Here is a 24,315-nt window from a genome sequence, read left to right on the forward strand (position 1 = left end):
TAATTTTCTCAAAAAAAAAAAAAAAAAAAGGAAATATCCAGGACTGCATTTAATAGCCACTGATAAGAATTCTTGCCAAGCAGCTAATTTGCAATTGTTGAGTCTGAATCCTTATGCTCTGTAGAAGAGTGATTCTTACTTAACTATCCCTAATGTCCAAGTTTGTCAAAAGCATTGTTAATAAAGCAGATGAAAGTTGCACTACACAAAACAGTCTTAGTTTCTTTTCAAATATACAGCTTAAATGAAAGTGATTTTAGAAGTCTGTATTTTATTTAGACTCAGTGAAGTCATACAAGCTTAGAAATAATTATTTATAATGACATACTACATCTTTGTTCTTCACAGGGACACAGCCTTTTTGTTTGAAGCTTGCAGTTCTTGAAGAATAACCAAACCTCATTGTGTCAGTTAACTTTTTAAAATTGGTTTTTAAATTGGTTTGGCTACTTTACTTCTTTTAAAAATATTGCCAGGCTGCATACTGTAAAAGTAAGGTGTCTGGATTTTTGAGCATAGTTTATCCTTTAATATAAAGCAGGAATTTACATCAAAGAAACTACTGTTTTCTTTGATACTGCTACTTTCTTTAGCAGAGTACTGAGATTTCTCTTTGTAAAGTTTCTGAGCTTATGTTCTGACATAAAGTACATAAGAAAATTTTCATTCTTTCTGGGGTTTGTTATAAATAAAAATGCTTTGGGGTTTGAAACCAGACATTCAGAGTGAAGTAGGCTACTGGCATATGGTTTAAGACAAAATGAAAGCAGAACAAACTTCTTTTGTTCACTTTTTTGTGTCTCAGTCTTTCAGTGTTGGACTTTTGAGCATAACCTGCATTGTGCAGTTTTACAGGCTCAGCCAAGTAAAGGTTGATATTACAATAAAAAGGACTATTTCTAATTCTTTATATATTTGTATATTACCTGAATTATCTAACAGATAGTTTAGCTTAGAGGAAAATACTCTTTTTCACTGTAAAGATGAGTTCACGTATGTTTTTGATTTATTCAGAGCAAGATTTCTCTGCTGGCACCCTTTTTTTTTTTAAGGAATATAATATTTCCAACATCTAAACTATAAGGATTTTTTTTTTTAATATCTAGTGATGTAAAAATGCCTTCTTGATTTTTGAAAGTGAACTTCCACATTAATAACTGCGTTTAGTTTGTATGTCTGTAATAATAGAAATTTTACTTTCTTTTTCCTGCTCTTCCAGAAGTGCAGTCAGATCACTTACGTTTCACATAAAGGCTTAAGAAAATGTAAGTGTTCAAGTTGCATGGTGGTTCAGAAAACCAACTGTAGTACTGCAGGTATCAAAAAACAATCCATACCTGTGTTTTTGACCTCAGACAACCTAGAAGAAAGCTACCATAACTGGAAATTTTTGACTTGAGTATATATTTCTCTACAAAGTGCTGTTCTGATGCATCAGACTATTGTTCTTACATCTCCATTTTCAAAGGCTTCTTCCCAAAGGAAAGGCTGTGCTGTTCATCATCTTGGGATTCAGGTATGCAGACCAGTCAGAAGCCTAAGTTCCAGAGAGGAGCAAGAGCTGACATACCTCAGCTCAAGTGTTCTGCTCGGTAGCTCAAGTTAGTACCCTGCTAAGTACAAGTGGCTTTATATTTGTATCTGCCTTTCTGTGGGGACACAGGCATCCTAGGTGCCTATTTTAAGCACTCTGAATCACCTTACAGTGGCCCAGAACTCACATTTTAAGGGACGGGACATCCAAACAGGATGTTTTGTTCTTGCCCTTGCTTGTTTAGCTGACTCGTACCCTTTCTCTTCCTTAGGAAGTACTGTAACTGTGTTTCCATGTATTTGTCAGCTTCGGAGACAAGGGTAAAATGCTGTGCTGGTGGTGTTAGTATGCCATGTGCATCACCCTACCCATTGAATTCTGCCTGTCTGCCTAGCTGGTGCAGCAAACAAGCTGCAAATTACAGCATAGAAGAAAACCTGTCTTTTGGCACTTCTCTATAGTTTCTGTCGCCAAATGGAGCTCCAATTGTTCGTCGGCTTCCAATGCAGATTTTAGCTGTCTCCAGAGCATTAACCTTTCCTGCTAGTAGCAGTAACCCTTAGCAGAAACTTTACTGGTAGCCGAATGCCTGTTAGTATAGTTCAGTTTGGGTTGTAATGACTTCCTTTCTGATTTCTTTTCTCAAAAATACTTGAATGCATTTCCTGTTGGAGATAAAAGTCGTAACTTGGCTGAAGAAATGCAGAGGCAGCTTGCCAAAGAGTGACCAGAAAGCATTCATGTTAAAGCAGCTGCTTCTTGCTGGTATGTTTGAATTTTAAGCTGCTTTAAATAGAAGGAACAAAGCTAGACAGCTATTCAAGTCCGCAGTTGATAACAGCTTGAAAATCTTGCATAAAGTGATCTTCAGAATGGCTGCTGCTTTAACATGTAGTATAAAATGATAATTATATGCACATTAGGGTTACTGATGTGCAGATTATGAAGATTGCTTTGCTTTGAACGATGAGCAGTTTTGGGGCAGGCTAAGCTGAAGTACTTTTGAAACTGTTCCTTTTTATATAGGGTTAGTCACTATCACTTAATTCATTAACTAAAGTTTTTGTCCTTTTATTCTAACTGTAGAAAAATATATGAAGTGCAGTGCCTTGTTTTGGTAGGGATTTGTTGGGAGTCTTTTGTGTGCATTTTCAAATACATTTCACATTTGAAAAAAAAAATGATCAAAGAAATGCATCACACCTGGGATAGAAGATGGTGAACTTTGAGTTTCCCCTTTAGCTTCAGGAGAAATTAATTTTACAGTCTTGGATCAGCCCTCAAAAAGGCTCGGCATCCTACACAGACAAGCTCTGTCTTTGTTACAGAGTATTTTAAAGTGTTAAAAGAGTGTATTGATAAAAGTCTGCATCTTGGAGTTTTATGTGGTCTTTTAGATAATCTGGCCAGGGTCGCAGAGTGTTTTGAAGATACAACCTAAAATCCTTGAACAGCATTAGAAAATTAATTCAAAGGGTTGAGGGAAGAGAAGTTTGGCTTGCTGTCACAGTCTCAGTCACCTTTGCTGCCAAGAAGTTGTGCTATGGTGTTTTAGATTAGCATGGATTTAAACACTGAAATACTGTGCCTGAGAACTGTTGTGTTCTTGCAGTTTCTCTAAGGTGATGAAGCTGTGAATAACTGAGGTTAGGGAATCATTTGCTAGCAAACAGATGCTTTTTTTCCTGTCATCTGGAAATGATGAAGTTGCTAATGGTTGCTACTGTTGGAGTGCCTGGAATCAAGCAAGAATCTTCAATAAGGGAGCATGTAGTTTGTCTGCAAACTCTTCCAAGTACTTTTCCACCCACACTGGCCAGCCAGACTTCAGTTTTACAGCTCTAGGAGAGATTGCAGGGTTTCCTGTTCTGCTTATTGAATATTCTTTTTCAGGGAAGGATTCAAGGCTTTTAAATGAATTTCTTCCCTTTTCTTCAGCGTCCTCTAATATTATCTAGTGCTACCCCTTCCATTCTGCAGTGAGAAGCATTAAATCTTGGAGGTGGGGGCTCAGAAAAGAGTCAGTCATATGCTTGCTTTTGCCACTGAAAGGCAAGATCATCTGTTAATTCCAGGAACATGATTTTTTAGTTATAGGACATCAGCTTCAGATAGCTGAGGTTTTGGCTAATTTCTGTTCTTGAAATAAGTCCAAAGAGAAAGTTTTCCTGGAATTAATGCAAGTTTGGGGTTAGACTTTCTTCAGTGATAGTTGGTCTTACTTGATTTGACAAGAGAGTTCGCGTATGAGGTAGGACTGAATTCAGAAGTTGTGAATTAAATCTGTATTTTCATGTCAAGAATGATTATTTGTTGGTGGGTATAAACTGGTGTTAGGGTAAGATTTCGAAAGTGTCCTATCCGCTTCCTGGAAGAGTAGCTGTTTTTTTTTTTCAGCACCCCATACTAATTTTAAATTGTGTTATTAATTAGAATAGAATAGAATAGCTCAGTTGGAAGAAACCTACAAGGATCATCAAGTCCAACTGCCTGACCGCTTCAGGGCTAACCAAAAGTTACTGTATTGTTGAGGGCATTGCGCAAATGTCTCTTGAACACTGAGAGGCACGGGCCATCAACCACCTCTCTAGGAAGCCTGTCCCTGTGTCTGACCACCCTCATGCTAAAGAAATGTTTCCTAATGTCCTAATGTCCAAGAAATGTTCCTAATGTTCCCATGAGCCCGGCCATCGGTGACCAGGGAGCAGAGACCGGCACCTCCGTCTGTGCTTCCCCTGCTCGGGGAGCTGCAGAGAGCAGGGAGGTCACCTCTCAGCCTCCTTTCCTCCAAACTACACAACCCCAGGTGTCCTCAGCCTCTCCTCACAGGACATGCCTGCCAGCCCTTCTACCAGATTGGCTGCCCTCCTCCGGACATGTTCAAGAAGGACATAAAACTATTAGAGGGCATCCAAAGGAGGGCTACAAAGATGGTGGAGGGTCCAGAGGGGAAGATGTATGAGCAGTAGCTGAGGTCCCTCTGTTTGCTCAGCCCGGAGCAGAGCAGGCCGAGGGGAGGCCTCATGGCGGCCTGCAGCTCCCTCACGAGGGGAGTGGAGGGGCAGGCGCTGAGCTCTGCTCTCTGGGGACAGCGACAGGACCCGAGGGCACGGCATGGAGCTGGGACAGGGGAGGGTCAGGCTGGGGGTTAGGGAAAGGTTCTGCACCCAGAGGGTGGAAGGGCACTGGGACAGGCTCCCCAGGGCAGTGGTCACAGCACTGAGCCTGCCAGAGTTCAAGAAGCATTTGGACAGTGCTGTCAGACACGTGGTTGGATTTTGGGTGGTCCTGTGTGGAGCCAGGAGTTGGACTTGACAATCCTTGTGGGTCCATTCCAGCTCAGGATATTCTATGATTCTGTGAACTCCTGTGACATTGCAGTGACAAGCAAAAAAAAAAAAAGAACCCAAACAGAACCAAACTATGACTGTAAGATAACTTGAGGCATGATAGTTGCCAGTGACTGCTGTCAGGATTGTCCCAAATTAATTTAAGTGTCAGACTTGTGTCATAGGACACTAGTGCTATGTGAGGATTTTTCAGTCTTCATCTTTGATCTTTGTTTGTGCACTGGTGTAGCAGGGTAGGCAGAAATGGAGAAATAAATGGGAACAGAACCAGAAACAATTTTTTTTGGCATTCCACATTAAAAATGTTTTTTCAAAAAAATTTTTTTTTGCAATTTTCCGCTGGCAAGAAGGACAACATATATCTTTCATTCCATGTGGGATAGGTTTGATTCTGACAGTGTTCTATCAGAAGTGACTGATATTAACTTTGTGTATTTTTTATTAAAGTGGTAGTTTAATCAGAGTCTCATTGTCCTCAAAATGTTAGATTGTGACATCTTCAAACATTAGCCAGTGTAGGGGACTATTTCCACTGGGAAGTCTGCCTCAAGCCGATGTAGTCTGTTACTGCTAGTTTTATGTGTGGGTGGATAAGTATTATGCTTTTTCCAAAAGACAAAATTGTTACAGGCTGATTTCTCTCCCCACTTTAGATAGTGACAGTGTATTACAAAATACCAGTCAGAAAGCCTCCTTCCCTTCCTCTTCATCATGAGGAAAGTTCATGGGGACAGTTGGCGTGTTCAAGGAGTGATAAGAATGAGGAATAAATAGACAGACACTTGTCGTCTTCTCATAGTATGTGTCAGCTCTTTCCATGAAGAAACATCACTGCTTTCTCCTGCTAGTATGTATCTGCTTTTATGTATCAGCAAGAGTTCCTTTGACAGAAAAACAAACAAACAACAAAAAAAATTAGTTTCAGAGTTCTTCCTCTTTGTCCCCCAGCCACGACATGTTAATCCAGCATTTCATTTGAGCATGGTAATCCATTGCAGTTAGTATGAAATCTGTTGTATTCCTCTGATTAGGAAATCTGTCTCATTCTGCAGTTGTGTGGTGCTTGGTCCTAGGCTCCATATGACCTCTTCACTTAATCACAGGATGATGGAGGTTGGAAGGGACCACTGGAGGTCACCTGGTCCAACCCCTGCTCAAGCAGGACCACCCAGAGCAGGCTGCCCAAGACCATGTCCAGGCAACTTTTGAAAATCTCTGAAGAGAGACTTCACAGCCTCTCTGGGCAACCTGTGCCAGTGCTCAGTCACCTGCACAGGAAAGAAAGTGACTGAGTTTTCAGTGTTTCCTGATGTTCGGTCAGAGCCTCCTGTGGTTTCTTTTGTGCCTGTTGCCTCGTCCTGTCACTGGATGCCACGAGAAAGAGCCTGTCTCTGTCCTCTTTGTACCTGCATTTTAGATATTTTTAGACATCGATAAGAATGTACACCCTTCCCTTTTCATCCAGGTCATTAATAATGATGTTCAACAGGATTGGACCCCGTACTGACTCCTGGGGTACTCCACTAGTTACTTCCTTCCAGCAAGACTTTGCACCTTCTGGGCTTGGCCATGCAGCCAGTTTTCTATCCACCCCTCACTGTCTGCCCATCCAGCCCATACATCACCAGCATTTCTATGAGGATTTCATGGGAGATGGTGTGAAAAGTCTTGCTGAATTCTAGGTAGACAGTACCCACTGCTCTCCTCTCGTCTCACATGCCAGCCATTTCATTGCAGAAGCTCGTTGGTTTTGTCAAACACAACTTCCCCTTGGTGAATCGATGCTGACTATTCCTGATGGTTTTCTTGTCCTTCATGTGCCTGGAATTGGTTTGTAGAATTAGCCACTCTATCAGAAAAGATTTCTGCTCTTCAGAAAATTCTTTGTAAATGTGGATTAATTTTGTAAAGTCTTTTTTCACAGGTGCTGTTCTTGATTTTCTGAACATTGTCACACCCTATTTTCCTGCAGCTGAAATCAGTGGTAGAGATTATATGTTTAAATTTCCTGAACTGTGAAAATCTGTTTGTCTGCTGTGTCTGTGAGATGCTGGTGGAGTTAAATATTGATTTCTTGAGTTGCATGTTTTTAGAATTTCATCATATGGTTTCTTTCTTCAAGTTTTTAATGCAGTCAGCTTTCTTCTCCAAGTTGACAGGAAGGAAATGACAGGGAAACCTTGGATGATATTGGATGCCTAGGGGAGGAGGATGTGAAGTTACTAGATGGGTTTTGCAGAGTCAGCATAGCTCTGGTAGGGCTGATGGAAATGAGCTCTGCAAAAAAGCCCTCCGGCAACCTCCGTGTGAAACCACTTCAGCACATCTGTATTGCTCCCCTGGTTCTGAAATAGTGCTACATTGTGATCACTGCGCCTTGTGCTACACCTGGATTAATAAACCTTTCTGGAACCTAAAACAAAGTACGGTGAAATTTGAATGGCTCTGCAGTGCAGAATGAGCAGGACAGGCACAGAGCCAGAACGAATAAATCCTGCTCATCACAATTAGCTCTGTCGAGATCTAGTTCTAGTAACTACTCAACTCAAGGCTGAAATTAGGGCTAAAGGTGGTGTACAGCTTTGTCTTTGTGTGTGTGTGTAATTTTTAAAGTTACACAAAAGGAGTATCATTGCCTACTGTTTCATCCTTAATTTATTTTGAAATAAAAGTTGTGAAGTGAGGATAATGTCACCTTGGAGGCATGTACGTGAGAAATCCTGCTTCACATTACAGTGAATTTTTATCAAGACAGTACTTTTATAGAGAACTTTTTGTTTATGCTCAGTCTCTAGTTACAGAAGCAATTTGAATTATAAACAAGAAACTCAGCTTAGTATTCATAGTACGATGATGGTATAAAGATTTTAAAGTAATGTGACAGGAACAGTCCTAAACTATTATGCAGATTGTCATGACTCACTGCTGAAAGGTGTTACTTTTTCTTTTTTTTTTTTTAAAAAAAAACGATCATTTTAACAGATCTTTTCGTCTGTATGCAGGGAAAGCTTCAGAGCAGATTGAGATGAGGGCTGAAGCACTCAGTGGTGGTTTTAAGTTTTCACAGTAAGATTCTGAACAGAAGGTGATCACTGGGAGATGCTTTAAAAGTTCTGGAGACATTTGAGATTTCTCCAGTACAGCTTTTCAAAAAGTACTTCTGTTGAAGGAGCTGCAGTTCTCAGGAATCCCTAAATTAAAAATCCCAGGATATTCAACACACACACTGTAATTCTGTGCTTCTGTGTATGTAAAGCAGCGTCTTTTGTACTTTACATTTCTGTGGGTTATTACAGGAAAATGAACTCATCTGTTCTGCTTTCTTTTAGAGGTGTGCTTCTAGTCTTTTTATCTAACTTAATCTAAAGTGATTGATATTATGCTTATTTTTGTTCTTTTGGTGTAATGACTCTTTCTTGAGTAACGAGGAAAAAGTGTGTATTTAAGTGTTGCTATACATCTTGAAGAAGTTACATCACTATGGTAGAGTCAAAGTTTGCTTTATTTTATATGTCCTGATATTATTAAAAATAGAATGAAATACACAGGCTTTAGCTTCCTGCACTTGTAGTGTGAAAATACGCAAAATCTTGAAACTTTAACATACCTGTATTTTCGACAGGTGTTGCCATAGTAGCTGCAAAATGCTGCTAGAACATGTGATAAAGGTAATATAAAGGATGGTAGGAGATAAAAGAAAATACAATGATAGGTTCAAGAGCGAGAGCAGGGGCTTAGGGAGCTAATCCCACCCTGCTGTGCACGGCGGCGCGGTGCAGCTGCATCCTGAGCAGGAGCTGCCGTTGCAAGCAGCACGTTGGCAAAGGCAGCATCCCAAATGGATGGGCTTCGTTCTTAGCCCTTTTCTTTTGTGGGCAGGGGAGGAAGGGTAAGTGAGCGGGTAGGGACTGGTTGACTCTTTCACAGCTTTTCTCTGACGAAGCCTTTTGATCATAGGCCTTAAAATAGTGTGGTTTTAATGTTTGGTGTTCAGCTATTGTAGCCTGGGTGATGCATGTTTAAGTTTCAATGGCTGGTTACCATGTCATTACCAAGCAAAAGCATTAGAGCATGAAAGAAGAAAGGAGATAAGGAGGCACTGTGATTCTCCAGAGCTAAGAGAACAATTTTTACTCAGAGACCCCCAGAAAACATAGTAACACTTGGACTTTGTATATAAATCCAGAAAGGAAGAGCATTTTTTAGGGTGTATGCATACCTACAAGCAGATTCTTGTTCTGATTTTGCTACAGTTTCCAAAGAGCTTTGAACAGTTTGTGTAGGTCTAAGTTTGCAAAGTATTCCTGTGCCTGATGCATTTGCAGGTTGCTTACTTTTTAGGGTCAGAGTCTCAACATGTTTGTGCCCAAGCATGGGCTGCATACACCTCTAAGATACTTCCGTAGCTGCTTTTCACTTTTTTTTTTTTCTTTTATGTGTATGTATGCAAACACGTGGTATCTTCTCCAAGCATGTGTTTTCTGTGCTACAGTGTCTTGAAAATACCGAGTTGCTTGATGTTAGCCAAGGGAAGCTTGGCCAAGTTCGAACTCCAAGTCACATAGCAAAATCTTCACCTAGCTAGAAGTTGTAAGATAGTTTCCACATGGTTCAGAAAGTCCCCGGAGCTTGAGGTGTGATCCATACGTTGGAGGTGACTGAGTCTCCCTGATGTCCCTATTGCTCCAGAGAAAGACAAGACTGCAGAGTCAGCAGCGCTTTCTGGTTGCTTTTCTGGCCTAGCGGAGGGCTTGGCCTTCTCCGCAGCCAAGGCCAGCTCCATTTTCTGGTCAGTCATACGGCACAGCCTTGGCATGAGAATGGCACTTGATCCAGGGGAGGCCACTGGCCCTCAGAAGATGCAGCCTGGCCACCCGTGATGTTGCCATGGTCAGTTTGAGCTGTGTGTTCTCCACATCTCTGAACATCATAGTCAGCATCTGCTGAATTTGGTATCCCAAACTGAATATAAATGTAAAAAAAGGGTAATTGTGAAGCACTGTGCCATAGCTAGTCTGTGACTTAGTTTCAGTGGTTGAAAAATAAAGCCAGGCATGCTCAGTAAGACCCTCGTGAGGTTTACCTAGTCTATTTTGTCACATCCTGTCACGTGGAGGGAAGACTGCAGTTCACATACCTCAGTTAAATGACTGGAACTGACTTGTGTGGGATTCTGTTATGTTCTTAGGTACAACATTGATCCTGGCTTGTACTGCCCATTTTTCTCTCTTGGGGCCTGCATGGACGGTTTGAACTCTTTGTTCAGTCAGCTCCTAGGAATCTCCCTTTACGCTGAACAAACACAGAGAGGAGAAGTTTGGTCCGAAGACGTTCGAAAGTTGGTAAGTGTTCTTGTTCCATCTGGAATGACAAAGGGAAGTCAGACAAAATTGTATGTTCCTTTAAGACCCATGAATCAGTTCTTGAATTAATTGGGTACCTATCAGAAGCATACAATCTCTGTCTAATTTTAGGTGAAACTACAACTCAAGGGCTTCATGCTCTAAGTACCTTTTATATAGTTGGTGTTTAATGGCCTTTAAAATTTGTCTCTGTGTGAAGGGTGCCTGAATCAGAATCAGTTTCTCTGTTCAGAGATTACTGTTGTACCTTTCACGTGGTCTCTGAATGTGACCTTCTAGTTTTTCAGTTAGGACTCTTTGTAACTAGAATGCTGTAGGTGTGTATGCTAGCAGTTATTTGTCTGTTTCTAATGTTTATTCCTATGTCACTTTTACTTTTAGATTCACGTTTACCTCTTTATTTTTCTGCCCTCTTTTTAGTGGAGGGTAGAAATAAAAACTTGGGAAATACTTTATTCCCAGGTTCTTTTGGCATCCTCCCTCCATCTGTAGACAACCAGATCTTCACTCCTCTTCCACCACTAGCCTCAGAGAACTGCAGTTCTTTATATCCTATGTGTCAATTTATAATTACTCTCTCCTATTTTTATGTCCATGATAAATCAAATTCTGTCACTGTTAACTTCTCAGAAGTCATATAGGCGCTACAGACAGTGTTACTGTCAGTACTAATTCTGACTACATAGTTTTGAGTGAGATGCAGAAATGTCTGCAGTTGGAAGGACAAGCTTTAAATCTTATGTATATATTTTTCCAACTAACATTGCCAACAACTTTGACATGGATTATTCCTGGTTTATTTTCATTTATAAATTACAAACCTTTGGATTAGAATACTGTGTCTTCAATTTACAAATCAGGGCTTTCACTGTGGAAATAATCTTTTTCCTTCAGGCTGTTGTTCATGAAACTGAAGGTTTGCTGGGATACATCTACTGTGACTTCTTTCAACGACCTGATAAACCACATCAGGTAACATTTATGATCCGATTTCAGCTTGGGTTTGAGCAATGACCATAGCATTAGGGCCGTTGTGTTCAACGTGAATTTAATAAGAGATATCTGGACTTGAAATAAATAAATTTAAATATGGAAAGTCTATAACTTGAAATGTGGTTTTAGGTAAAATATTTTTGTAACTTTTCATTTGAAAAACATCTGATAGGCTGAACTCAGACTCTTGGTACTACAGAATGACAGGCACTATGAATCTCTAAGAACTCTGCTTAGAGAAATGGTAGATTTTCAAATGTCTGTTTTCTGGCTGAATATTTAGTAATAAAAAACAACTTTAAATTTTAATAGCTTCTAAAGGTGAAAGCTCATAATGACTGCTAATTCTTATTCAAAATCCTACTTAAGACTCTACATGGTTCCAACTGTTGAAGCTTGCTGACTGTGTCTTGTGTCAGTGTATCAAATACACAATGCAATACAAAAAACACTTCTGTAGAAGCATCAGCAAATTACCACCTTGAGTGAGGTGGTAAGTGGACAAACTTTAAATCTGATTAGTTTAATGTGTTTTACTAAGTGTACTCTGTTTTGCTCGTATTTCATGATACACTGAATGGTGTGTAGCATGTTTTATAAAGAAGCTCCTGCTGAAGAATGAGGAGCAAAATTCACTGATATGCCAAATCCATAATTTATATATATAATGTTCTTCGAGTTAATGATATTTTTTTAGGAAAATTGAGAGGGTTTGATAATTCTAAAAAATATTAAATTTTGTTTTCTAAAAGAAGCTCAGTCTTTTCTGTATGGAATAATGTTGCTTCCTTATGAATATGAAATAAATATTGATGGTGGAGAAACATAATGAAAGTTTGAAGACCTCTTTAACGATCATTGAATTCAACTTAAGTAATTAAGTAAATGTTTAGGTTTGATTTAATAGTTTAATTCTAGTTTAATACTTCAATCAGTATTTTAGTATCATTGACATAATGACATTTGCTGTCCATATGTTTCCTTTTACCTTCAAAAGGACTGTCACTTCACAGTTCGTGGAGGCAGGCTAAGGGAAAATGGAGAGTACCAGCTGCCCGTAGTTGTTCTCATGCTTAGCCTTCCCCCTTCAACAAGGAATGCACCAACACTGCTAAGTCCTGGCATGATGGAGAATCTCTTCCATGAAATGGGACATGCTATGCATTCTATGCTGGGACGAACTCGGTACCAACATGTCACTGGTAAGAAATTTAGAACAGTGATCTTTTGTTGTAGTTAAATGTTTAATTTGTAGAGGAAGAGAGTAAATTAAGCAAACAAACAAACTAAAAAAACAAAAGGATGAACCAGAAATTCCTGAGTCATGTTGGTACTTTGATATCTTCGATTACTTGAAAATACGTTATCAGATCCCCAAAGATTATCTAAACAAAACAAACAACACTTGAATATTCTTCCTTTCCTAGTAAGATTTAGGCATTTGTATTTCTTCTGTCTGTATGGGTAATCTTTTTTTGTAGTGATGTGATGCAGTCCTGCAAGTTTGCTTTATGTAGAGTTTATAAGAATGGAATAATCAGAAGATTGAAAATAAATTGAACTAAACTTGTACCTAGTGTAAAAGCACAATGAATTCTGGGTTGGAAATGATTTGGCTGGCAGCTATCAGGGTACTGCCCCTTCTCCTGCAGTTGTTGCAAATGGATTAAAGACCTGTACTTGCTAAAGCTGCTGGGCATGCTACTTTTCTTATCTGCAGAGAGCCTGGTATATCTTCTTCTGTAGTAGTGTGCTGGAAATCAAATACTTGCAGTAGACATTTATTTATTCATTTACATATTAAAAATAAAATGAAATGGTAGTTACCTTGTCTGAAGCATTATTTTATGTTTTACCGTTTTTATATTACGTAAGTGGAACTAAGGGGAGTCTGTGTTAGAGTCCTGTGTTATCAGATACTTTGCACCTAAAGACAAAGTAACCTTTCTTAAATCTTCCAGTTAAAACTAAAACAGGCCGAGCTGTTTGTAAGTATGTTATTACTGGACATTGTGAAGACAAATAAACACTGTATATATGCTCTTTCATTGTAAGCTCTGAATAGGAAGCCTTGAGGCAGTTAGTTGCTCTCCCCACCCCTTCCACACACATGGCCTCACTCTTGCTGATCTCCAGGGGTACCTACGTGCCCCAAGTAGCTGCTTTGGTAGGGTCCTTGTGGTGAATCGTATGCGTAACCATGTCAAAAAGTCTTGAAGGGGCAGGAAATGGCTCATTTCGAGGCTCAGACTTTCCGTGAGCCCCTGTGTAGGGTTTCAGCGTTGCCTCAGGCAGTCCTGCTTCCTAGGGGACTTCACTGCAGAGCTAGCATTGCAAAAGCAGCATCAGAGGTCAGTTGTGTTGTTTCTCCAGAGTACAATTTTTTAGGGATTGGAATGTGTGACAATCAAATGGCTCATCCCAGAGGAGGCACTAGAGTGGCACAGGGTGGAAACAAGATGATTACAGGCTATCGTGAGAACAAAGAAATTTTAAATTCCAGTGGAGACACACTGAGTGTTTTATACCTTTCTTACCCCTGCCTGCCTTTTCTGATTAAGATTCCCAAATATACAGGAACCCTTTCTGCTACTAGTGGGCCTAAAACTTGCATGATATTGTACGTTTAGGATTTAAGATGTGCTTCCTTTTAAGCTAATCTGTCATTTTACTACATTAATTTATTGTTTGTTTAATGTGTGTTTGTGCAAGATTTTTTTTATCTTAGTTTGTATTCCATTTTAATTTTATTATGCAGTAGAGAATACCTGCAGTTGTTTCACAGCAGAACTCAGTTATCCCAGATAACTGCCCAACCTTGCTGACCTTCAGATAATCTAATTCTCTTTAATGGCTATTGAAAGTATTCTATCGTTTTATTAAGAGATACTGAGAAAGCATACAGGCTAGAGGGGCGTTAGGATGTTCTGTAGGCATTTGTCTTGGGACTGGCCTTGGTTTAGGCTTTTTATTAATGATTTTCAAACAAATAAAAGACAGTATTAAGGAAATGTAATGGCACAAAGGAATGATAGGGTTATTGTATAACAAGAGCTGAAAGGCTGAATACCACTCTGCTAAAAGTAAGTTCTAATTCAGATTTACACAATGCAGGTCACGCGTTTAAAGAGTTCAAGGAGAATTTCTGCTATCAAATGGATATTTCTACAGTGATGGAAGAACAGAAAAACATTTGTATGTGTTAATGGAGAACTATGAGTAGCTGTTGTGTCTGTGAAAGGGATGAATGTGATCTGAAACTATATCAGAGGTGTTTCTAAGAGAATTAAGTATTAGAATGATTTAAGAAAGCTATCAGTGAAACCTCGTGCAGCACTGGGGCGTAGTTTCATATCTCTGGTGTACAGGTGAGTTCAGACTGAAGCAAATACACAGAAGAGCTGCAGGTCAATGGATGCTCTTTTAGACTTTGTTTTCCTTTGGAAAATGATGGCTGAGAGAGAATATAGTTTCTGTCAATTTAGGAAGTAAAAATAGTCTGGGAAATGCTGCTAATACTAAAGAACATTGGATCTGAAAACACAGAGTATAAACAGGTTGTGAATTCAATTAAAAGTTAGAGAAAGATTGGTAAAGACCAAAGGAGTGATTTTTCAAAAATAGTCTTCAAGAAGGAATAGCAGAAGTTAAATACTTTACATTTAAGTCTAGTTTTAAATGTTGACATTGCCTCTGGCAGACAGGGATAGATGTGGTGACCCAGTGGGTTCGTTATTAAAACAGATTTGTACTTCCCTAAATTTAATATAGAAATTAAAAATATAGCTTTGGTTTGGTGATGTGTTACACTTCTTAATAACTTTCCTGGTGTAAGGTGATGATAAAGATTAGAGTAAATAAGGTTTTGGGGAGAGTGCTTTTTGAAGATACTAACTGCAGAGGTATTACCTCACTGCAGGACATGTCTTCAATCTGCACGAGTTTTCCTTGGATGAATGACTTTGTATTGTAAAGTGAGGCTAATATAAAGCGTAAGTAAGCTCAGTAAACAGATGGAAGGCAAAAATTGTAACTGTGAATGGGATTAAGGCAGAGTTTTATTTACATTGTAGTTTGATTTAGGTTTAGGACACTTAAATAGATTTGGTGTTTCATGTAGGGCCAGTTTGGCTGCAGTCTGGTTTAGTTTAAAAAGGGTGTGATCCAGCGCTTTATAAGGTGCCTCACCCAGCTGTTCAAATATTTTGTTTTACTTTGTGATTTATAGTAAAATGTGTAGGATTATAATGAAGCTTTTCTGGCAATATGTACAATAATGTTATAGAAATAAAATATTGACTTAATAAATGAAAGAACATTAAAGTTCACCAAAAGTCCAAACTGAAAACTGCAAAACCTCTTGGGAAGAGTTAACTATTTGTGTTAATGGAAATGGCAAATGCTAATATGTTCACTTATTCTACCTTTAGGAACCAGATGTTCTACTGATTTTGCTGAAGTTCCCTCAATTCTGATGGAGTACTTTGCAAATGACTATCGAGTGGTTAACCAGTTTGCAAGGCATTATAAAACTGGACAGGTAGGGAAAATTAATGTCTGAAATATGGAAAATAGGAATAAATGCATGCAAGACAAGAATCACATTTTCATGTGTTGTTAGTACCGTTAAAATAGAAACAAAAACAGGTTATAAACTAATCAAATACTATAATTTTAATTATTCAAAAAAAAAAATACTGTTCTCATGGCAGAAAAGACAAACGTAATCTGTAAAATAATACCAGATCCTTATAGCCAAAGTTCTAGTAACATATTTAAATTAGTCGACCTTTTTTTTTCCTACAAAGTTTGTGTAGTTTCTACACTACACAAACTTAGTGTAGTAGGTGAAGGTTTGTATGTTGCTTTAGTTTAATTAGACGTAAGTTATGACTGAAGTAGGCATTCCACATCAAACTCTCCAAACTGCGTTTTAAAATAAAGCTCAGGTACCAAGACATGGAAGTAAATGGAAATGATCTGCAGCATTTTTAACACAGTGTATGGTAGTGACTGAAAGGTTTAGTGATGAAAAGGGTACTGCTTTTAGGATGTTAGGTATGTAGATTTTGGCAGTCATGAATCTCTGCATTAAAACTCTGATTCTTCTTTACATAAATCTATTCTGTGCCAGTCTAATGCAAGGGTCTACTTTCTTTCTACAGGAAATTTAGAAAACATGGCTGTCTGAAACAAGGTGGCTTTCGATGGTTGCTTAATTATTTATGCATGACAGCATAACATGATTTATATTTGTACAGACATTTCAAAGATGCAAACCAGTAAACAATAACCAAAGATCTTTTTCCAGTGCTTTTGATTGAGGCAAATTTCAGTGGTGAAAATATACTCAAATGTGATGGTTGAAGAATACACTACCTATCAATGCAAAACCAAGAGAGCCTTTTAAATTGTATAGTGTTACACTTCATTTAAACTTTTTATCCAATAGTAAGCATTCCATGTGGGTCAGTATTATGAAAGTGGAATTATGTTTGCCTCCACTGTAACAGTTAGTTAGAAAAATAGGTTACGTAATGTCTATTTTAATAGATATTATTTGAGAAATTTGCTCTGTAAATCTGCTTTTTTTTACAGAGCAATCAATTCCGCAGAACACTAGGAAAGTCTCCTTGAAACCCAAGAGTTGAAAGTACTCAGTTCAGAAGTGTTCATCATTTGTATGTTTGAATCCACATACCAAGTTACTGCTTTCTAGTGTTCTTTATGAAGTTCATGTAGTGTTTAAACATTGTGGAGTTAATCTGATTGCATATGAGTTCAGAGAATGAGCTTGACTAAAACATCTGAAAGAGATTTGTGAAACTTTATTTATGGCTTTGTATTTTCAAAATGGCTTAACAAATCTAAACCATGTTTAGTTGCAGTTTATAATCATAGAACCAGGCCGTGTGTACCATTTGGCATTTCCAGAAAACATCTTATTTATTGCTGGTGAAATCTTGCCCTTTCAGAAGTTTAATGTAGAAATTGAGTCTTGAAGGGGTACAAGAATGGATTATACTGGAAGACGAGGACAAGAGTCTGAAAGTGCTGTGTGGCTTTTGAGGGCTTTAGACTGCTTTCATTTAATTGCTTTTTTTTTTTTTGAATTTAGAATGTATTTTTAAACCGTTATCCAACATATATAAATCTGCTTTTGCTTATGTTGGTCATCTAAGCTAGTTAAAAGAATTTGATACCAGATTTCTGTATCTGTCATTTAAATACAAACAGATTGAAGTCATTTTTCTGTTCTTGAAATCCAGTGATTGTTACAGCAATTGCTTTTATCTGTTGTGTCTATCTTTCAAAGCACTTTGAACAGACAATCCCTGCTCTCTTAAATTTGCAACTTCACAGAAATACTTTTGGGTCTTTTCCTGTTTTTGGTCCCTGACTGATTTTTTTGTGTGCAAATGGAAAAGTTAATCAGCATATTTTTATCCAGTTTTTTAGTTATTTGAAAGAAAAGTGAGTCCACTTTACCCTCTTTTCAAGCAGGAGTGAGGAAGGTGGGCGGAACAGTTAAAATGTGAAATTCGCAAAGCCATTTCATCCAAATGTTCTTCTATATGAGAACTTTCATTTTCCTATGAATAAAGAGGCTGAGCTTTTTTGTACAAGAAACAACACCAACAAAGCTCTGCTGGATGTTGACAAAAGAGGTTTTCTTACTGACCTAGCTTGTCGAGGAAGCATTGCAGGTAATTCAAAACAGCATTCGTCTTTCAGAACTGCTGCATCTGTGCTGTAGTTTTTGCATATACATATTGAATTAGGTGGTGTCATTTTTAACACCCCTAGTGAATATGAGTATGTCAGAAATACTTTCTAGCGTAGCCTCAGCTTCTGATTGCCTTTACCATAAAAGCAAATTGTAGAAGGAGTGGTTCTGAGCTGCAGTCCTTACTGAGGATCAGTGCTTGTGCTTAAGGGAGGAGGAAGGGAAAGGCGTGCTGTTTTGATTGTAAAAACAGATGAACTGTTGAAAACGGTTTAAGTAGCATTGCAGAAAAAAAGATGTGTTGGGTAGGCTTTCAAAGATATTAATGCATTATGCATATAGATGTGGATCATGAGGATCGGATCCAAAATATGGTGAAGTTTATAGAAAGCCTGTCTATTTTCTGTGCATTTTGGATAGTTCTGCTGCTGCATACTGCGGACCTCAGAAGCTTGCAAGTTCTTCTGGCAGGAAGAGCAGGAGCAGGTCTTGTGAATTTGGTTCAAAAACCTGTCCAGCACTAAAATACTTCTTCCAAGAAAGTAGCAAATCTAATTTTCCCTTCATGTTACAGATAACTCAAAGTGAAAAATCCTCAAGGAAAAAAAGAGTGAATAGAGAGGTCTATGTTAATTGGTTACTCAAGTCAAATTACTCGGGTAAGCTCATGAAGTCAAGCCATACCAGAAGGAGGTTGTAACAATGTGAAGCAGACAATCTGGTGAATGCGTACCATTCTGTACCACTGTGTTTGTTCAATTTTGTTTGTTAAATGCAGATATGTGGTAGGTCTGTTGCGCTAAATCATTTTAAGCTTGTGTGTCTTTGGAGGCTCTCTTGAACAAAGGCCAGTATTTCAGCTGTTCAAATTTGAACTGACTTCATTTTTCACAGAGATGGAATTACAAAGGCTGTATTGTATTAGCATGATTACAAGAATAAGCCCACAGATAGTAAATAGTCTTAACATGTCCCCGTTACTACACAGCGGTAAGGAGTTAAGTATGCTTTGAGAATTTAGAACACAGGGAATTTTGTTCTTTAGCCACCATGGCAAACAGGCTGAAAAATTCATGCCAAGGTCTTAAGGTTACTTAGTATAAAAGGATGGAAAAATGGAACCCGAAGTAAAGCATGTAATGTTTAAATTTTTAAAATGGAATGGTTGTTCAGTTAAAATAGTTTTAGCCAAAGTTCTGTGAAGCCTTCCTTTCAGAAGGAGGATGACAGTCTGATTTTATCGGATTTTATTGGATAACTCATCTTTCAAGATGGATGAAATAATACTACTGATGCCTTTTTTCTTCACTCAGTTGTAACAATAAGGAGAAATAGTTTCTGTTGGCTAAAAGAGTACATCTTCATTAGTACATTCAAGACCTCAGAGTGTCTGTATGCCTGACACTCTGGCATTCCTTGAAATGTTAAATTTTAAAATGCTGTAGATTTGAGAGGAATAAGTTTTGGAGGACTTATTTCAATTTAATTTTTGCTACCATTTTTTCCGGTGTTGAATTCTGCTTGACTTGTGAAGTATGATCAGGCTGTAATCTTTGTGCCAGATCATTAGCACTGATTGACTTAAACAATACAACATTTATGTATTTCATTTATATCTTTAGCACCACTTGATTTCAACAAAAGAAAATTTCTGTCTTTCTCACATCCTTTTTTGTAGGTATTGTCAAGAGTTATTTGTGATTTCCTGCTAATTTTAATCTGCTGAGGCAGTAGAGCTTGATCTGCAGGACGGAGCAGATCTATGTTCTATCTTCTTGCAGATAGCTGGCGATAGGACTAGAGGGAATGACTTGAATAAGTTGTGCCAGGGGAAGTTTAGGTTGGAAATGAGGAGACATTTCTTCTCAGAAAGAGCAGTCAGGCATTGGGACGGGTTGCCCAGGGAGGTGGTGGAGTCACCGTCCCTGGGGGTGTTCAAGGAAAGGTTGGACGTGGTGCTCAGGGACATGGTCTAGTGGGTGATACTGGTAATAGAGGGATGGCTGGACCAGATGATCTTGGAGGGCTTTTCCAACCTTAATGATTCTGTGATTCTATGTTTTTTGTTTGGTGTTCATATGGCTGAAAAAAAAATAAAATTGAAGGTTTCCTGGAGCTTCTTGGTATTGCCTGTGTTCTAGTTGGTCTCTCACAGGTGCTGCTAAGCTGTCTCCAACGCAGAGACATCTGGGCAGCTTGGAACATTCCTTTCAGTTAGGACCCTGAAATCATTAAAGATCATTTCTGTGTCTCCCCTCAGGACTTTAGTCTAGAACGTGGTAGATACTTATAAGCAGAAGATAAGGAAGAAATGGGTGAATGCAGAGGCTGCCTTTTCAGCAGTCTTCCCTGGCTTGAGGTCAGCTATTTGCAGTACAATACAGTAAATTATTATTATTATTATTATTATTTTTGGTGCAGAGTGTGCAAGAAATTCTCAGCTCTGAACTGAGAATTAGACCTGCTTCAGCTGTTCCTCGGGCAGGGCTGGGTGTGCCCGGCTCTCCCAGGGAGCAAGCAGCGTTTGTCCGCGTTGCCGAACCTTGCTGCTCTGTGCCCCAGTGAACTGCAAACTTGAATTTCCCAATTCAGTGAGGATCTGTGGGATTGTGGTTTACCAAAATGCCAACTAGCAAAGTCTGAGTGTTTTTGTGTTCTGTTTATTTTGTGTACTAGCTGAAAGCCTGTACACTTAGCTTCCTCTTACCATTATTTAATATAGCAGAAATACAATGTTGAAAATCCATTATGTTGAAAGAGTTGGTTTGACCTTACTGGGAGGATTGCTCTTGGCTTTAACACTCTTAAATTATAACTGTGTGAAATACACATACTTGCTGTTGCCAAGCTTTTGGAAGTTCAGCTTTTTCACACTGAAAAATCACGATCTATAAATTCCCATACAGTTCTTTCCAGCTTCACCGTGTCTAGGATACAAGTGCCTCTCAAAGAAATGAGTTTTGTTTAACTCCACACTGTACTGCTTCACTAGGAGGTGAAAGCATCCAGAAAGCTGCCAAAACTTGTTGATAGGTTCGATGTTTAATAACAAAATATGTTCAAAATTGCATAGGTTTCCTTACACGCTGTTTTCTCCCATGACAGCTGAGGCTGTTGTTGCAAACCCACATGTGCTTTAGCTTCAGGATGAAGAGTTACTGAAGTACATGCCTCACTCAGCCTGTGTAAGGGGATAAAACAAGACATGTTCATAGAACCAGGAGAAAAATTGCCCAGCCAACATGCTTTTTGCCATTTCTAATATTTTTTCTATTTCGCATCTTGCTTTAAGAACTTTTGTACATAATTAAGCACTTTTTGGAACAATGCTAAAGCCAGTATGGAACCCCAAGGTAGTCAGCCACTAACATCTTTATTACTATGGAGAACTGCTCATTTACTCTTACTTTAGTAGTCCAAAATCATCATGTAATTTGAAAGACAATTTTTATATTTGGGAAGGGTAAATACTGGCCTAACAAGGATACACTGTAGGGTAGACTTTATGTTCATTGGTTCGTTTCTCTGTGTTGAAATTTAACAGCTGCACACATTTATGACAGGCAAAATAGTGGGTGTTGTTCTATCCCGTTCTTGACCCAGCTAACATTTGTCTTGGAGAAGAGGTTACAAGCCTTGGCAAGCTACTGCGTAAAACAGCTGTGCAACTTGAGAGTTTTTCTTATCTCCTTTAACTTCCAGATTCCACAGAGTTAATTGATAACATTTTCCTCACTTACATGTAACTTCCCTGGAGTTAGGTTTTTATTCTGTGAACATTAACATTGTTTGTCTTGAAGTCGTATCGTTTGCACAGAATCTAAACACACAGCTCTGCCATCGGGATCTGTAAACTTTGATGTATTATTTCTTAAGCACTTCAACACACTGTAGAAGTGTAGGTATGCTTTTAGAGTTCAGTATAATACCAAACATCTGTATTACATTATACAACTTGTAATAACTTTTTTAATATTTCAGCAAGAACACAGTTATTTTAGCCATATTTAATGTGTTTGGTTAATAAAACTGCTGGCAAAAAAAAAAAAAAAAAAAATGTGCTTACTAGGAAGAACATACATTGAAAAGCTTCAGGAAGCAGTGGAAGAAGTGTAAGGTCAGGCATTCATATCCAGATATGGATAAATCTGTCATTAACAGTCTTTGTATTTGTAGATATCTGGATAGCAAGTCAAAAGGAGTTTGCTTAATGACTTGAAAAATGTCTCTGACTTTCAGCCTGTATTGGCATGGGTAGTTTTATTGCTGTAGATATGCAATATGTTCATCTTAGTTAAAAATTTCAAAGGGTAGACACTGACTGTTCAGGATGACCAAACAGGTTTATGTGGGTAAGGGTAGAAGGACAGATGCTGCCCCAGTTGAAGTTATGAAAACTCTGGGAGTTTTATGGGCATCCGTGTAAATCTAAATGAGCTGTGCTTGAAGGCCAGCAGGAGAATCTGTTGTAATACCTACTTCTGACAATTAGTAAGATGAGCTGAGGGGACTTTTGCCACCCCATCTATTGTTCTTTAATTATAGTCATAAGATTGGAGTCATAATATATTTTTAAGAAGTATGTAAAGGAGTGTAGAATCATTTTATAGAACAAACACTGAGACTTGACTGCTATGTAAATTGTGGCTGATAATTTCTGCCATAATGCTTTAGCAAATGAGATTTCCTTCTTCATTGCTAATTCCTCAATGGAAAGCACTTTGAAGATGTTTTTAGTATCTCTGAGTCTGTTTTCTTTTTGCATTTAGTCTTTTTTAATAGTAAGCACAATACTAACAAATTTGCAACAATTCTAAATATGTTCTGACTTTTTTTTTTTTTAAGCCACTTCCAAAAAACATGGTGTCAAGACTGTGCGAGTCCAAAAAAGTGTGTGCTGCAGCTGATATGCAACTCCAGGTATGGTCTTTGCATTCTGGTCTCTGACTTCTCTCTCTCAGTGTTGGGAGCAGTAATTAAATTCATAAGTCTTTATTTTCTGTGGGCAGATGTGATTGATCAGTCATTCCCATAAATAAATTATCATCAGTGTTGCTTTTCTTCAAAGGAAGTAAAGGAATTTAGGGTATTATCTTATATGAGTATTTATTTTTTTTTAGTCCTGCTATGGTAATTCTCAGACATGATCAGTAACATTACAGCATCCAGCCAACTTTTTTTACAGTGAGAGTTTGGCTACATTTGGTATACTGCAAGCTTCTTTTGTGCGACTTTTGTAATTCTGTTTTCTTCTTTTTTTTTTTTTCTTTTCCCTTAAGCCAGAAGCGTTTAATTTTTCTTGCTACAGTTGACCTAGTGTTTAGGTGAGGTAACTGCTCATACCTTGATAAAGGGTTTTCGTTATTTTTGAGATGTGCAAAGAAGCAATTCTCAAAATCAATCCCTTGTAATTTTTCTGTTTGAAAAGTGCATGAATGTTTGTAACCTTGTCTACAAACATGAGTTGCACTAGTTAACTGAAGTTGATTTAAAAGAAAAACTTAGTTAAATATTTGCAGTTTGCTCTGTGCAGTAATTTATAGTGATTTAAAACTAATCAGAATATTTGAATGTGGACCTGTAAACGTATACATGTCAGTTAAACTAATCAAAACCAGGCTTACACTGTTTGTAGTGTATACATGTATTTTTCAGTGGTGAAACTGAACGGATTTGTGAAATGTGCTTTCAATGCTGCGCTCCTCCTTGCTGGCCACTGTTGGCTGTGCAGGCAGCCTGAACGAACCTGAAGCAATACTTCAGTGACATTAAACTAACAGAGCCCTCTCTTCAGATGAGACTTTGAAATGCATGCTTCTGGCTCTGAAAGGTTCTCTTTCTAGAGAGAGAGAGAGATGAGAATCCACAAAGAATATGGTCAATAATATAATTAATTAATGTAAGAGGTTTTTTTGGTGAAGAAAACAATTCTGGATCAAAATAAAAGTTATACTGAGAATGCTTAAGTGATGACCTTTATGAAGTCCACCAACACAGTTGGAATAATTTGACAATGTACAGACTAGTAACCACCACAGTGATGGTCAGGTGCTTTCAGGTGCACCTGTTCTTTATTCTGTGTCCGTACCAGCTCTATAGAGATCTGATGGATTTCCTTTCAACTTTTAATACATATTTCCTGTTAAGTTTTGAGACCATATTGACTGTGTGTGGACTAAATGGGCTTGTTGAACAAGAACACTGAGTCACAGGTAGATAATGAATGACACAGTGCTCCTGTCCTGTGGCAGGGGAGATGGCGAGCTCCAGAAGGACATTGAGGAAGGGGTCAATGTGGTGGTCTCATGGGCTGGGCTGGGCAACCCCCCCCCCCCCCCGCTGCTGTTA

The 24,315-nt window shown here is 38.4% G+C and overlaps 1 protein-coding gene across 2 annotated transcripts in view; it reads left to right on the top strand.

The window, feature by feature from the left end:
* MIPEP (mitochondrial intermediate peptidase) overlaps window positions 1–24,315 on the top strand; it is a 75,716-nt gene that overhangs the window by 22,142 nt on the left and 29,259 nt on the right. For both annotated transcript variants that reach the window (XM_066989764.1, XM_048072807.2), the window contains exons 11-15: window positions 10,073–10,226; window positions 11,142–11,219; window positions 12,238–12,442; window positions 15,671–15,780; window positions 22,813–22,887. In XM_066989764.1, the coding sequence (XP_066845865.1) occupies window positions 10,073–10,226; window positions 11,142–11,219; window positions 12,238–12,442; window positions 15,671–15,780; window positions 22,813–22,887 (622 nt within the window). The remainder of the gene's footprint in view (window positions 1–10,072; window positions 10,227–11,141; window positions 11,220–12,237; window positions 12,443–15,670; window positions 15,781–22,812; window positions 22,888–24,315) is intronic.

The sequence above is a fragment of the Anser cygnoides genome, chromosome 1 (genome assembly GCF_040182565.1).
Source record: "Anser cygnoides isolate HZ-2024a breed goose chromosome 1, Taihu_goose_T2T_genome, whole genome shotgun sequence".
NCBI lineage: Eukaryota > Metazoa > Chordata > Aves > Anseriformes > Anatidae > Anser > Anser cygnoides.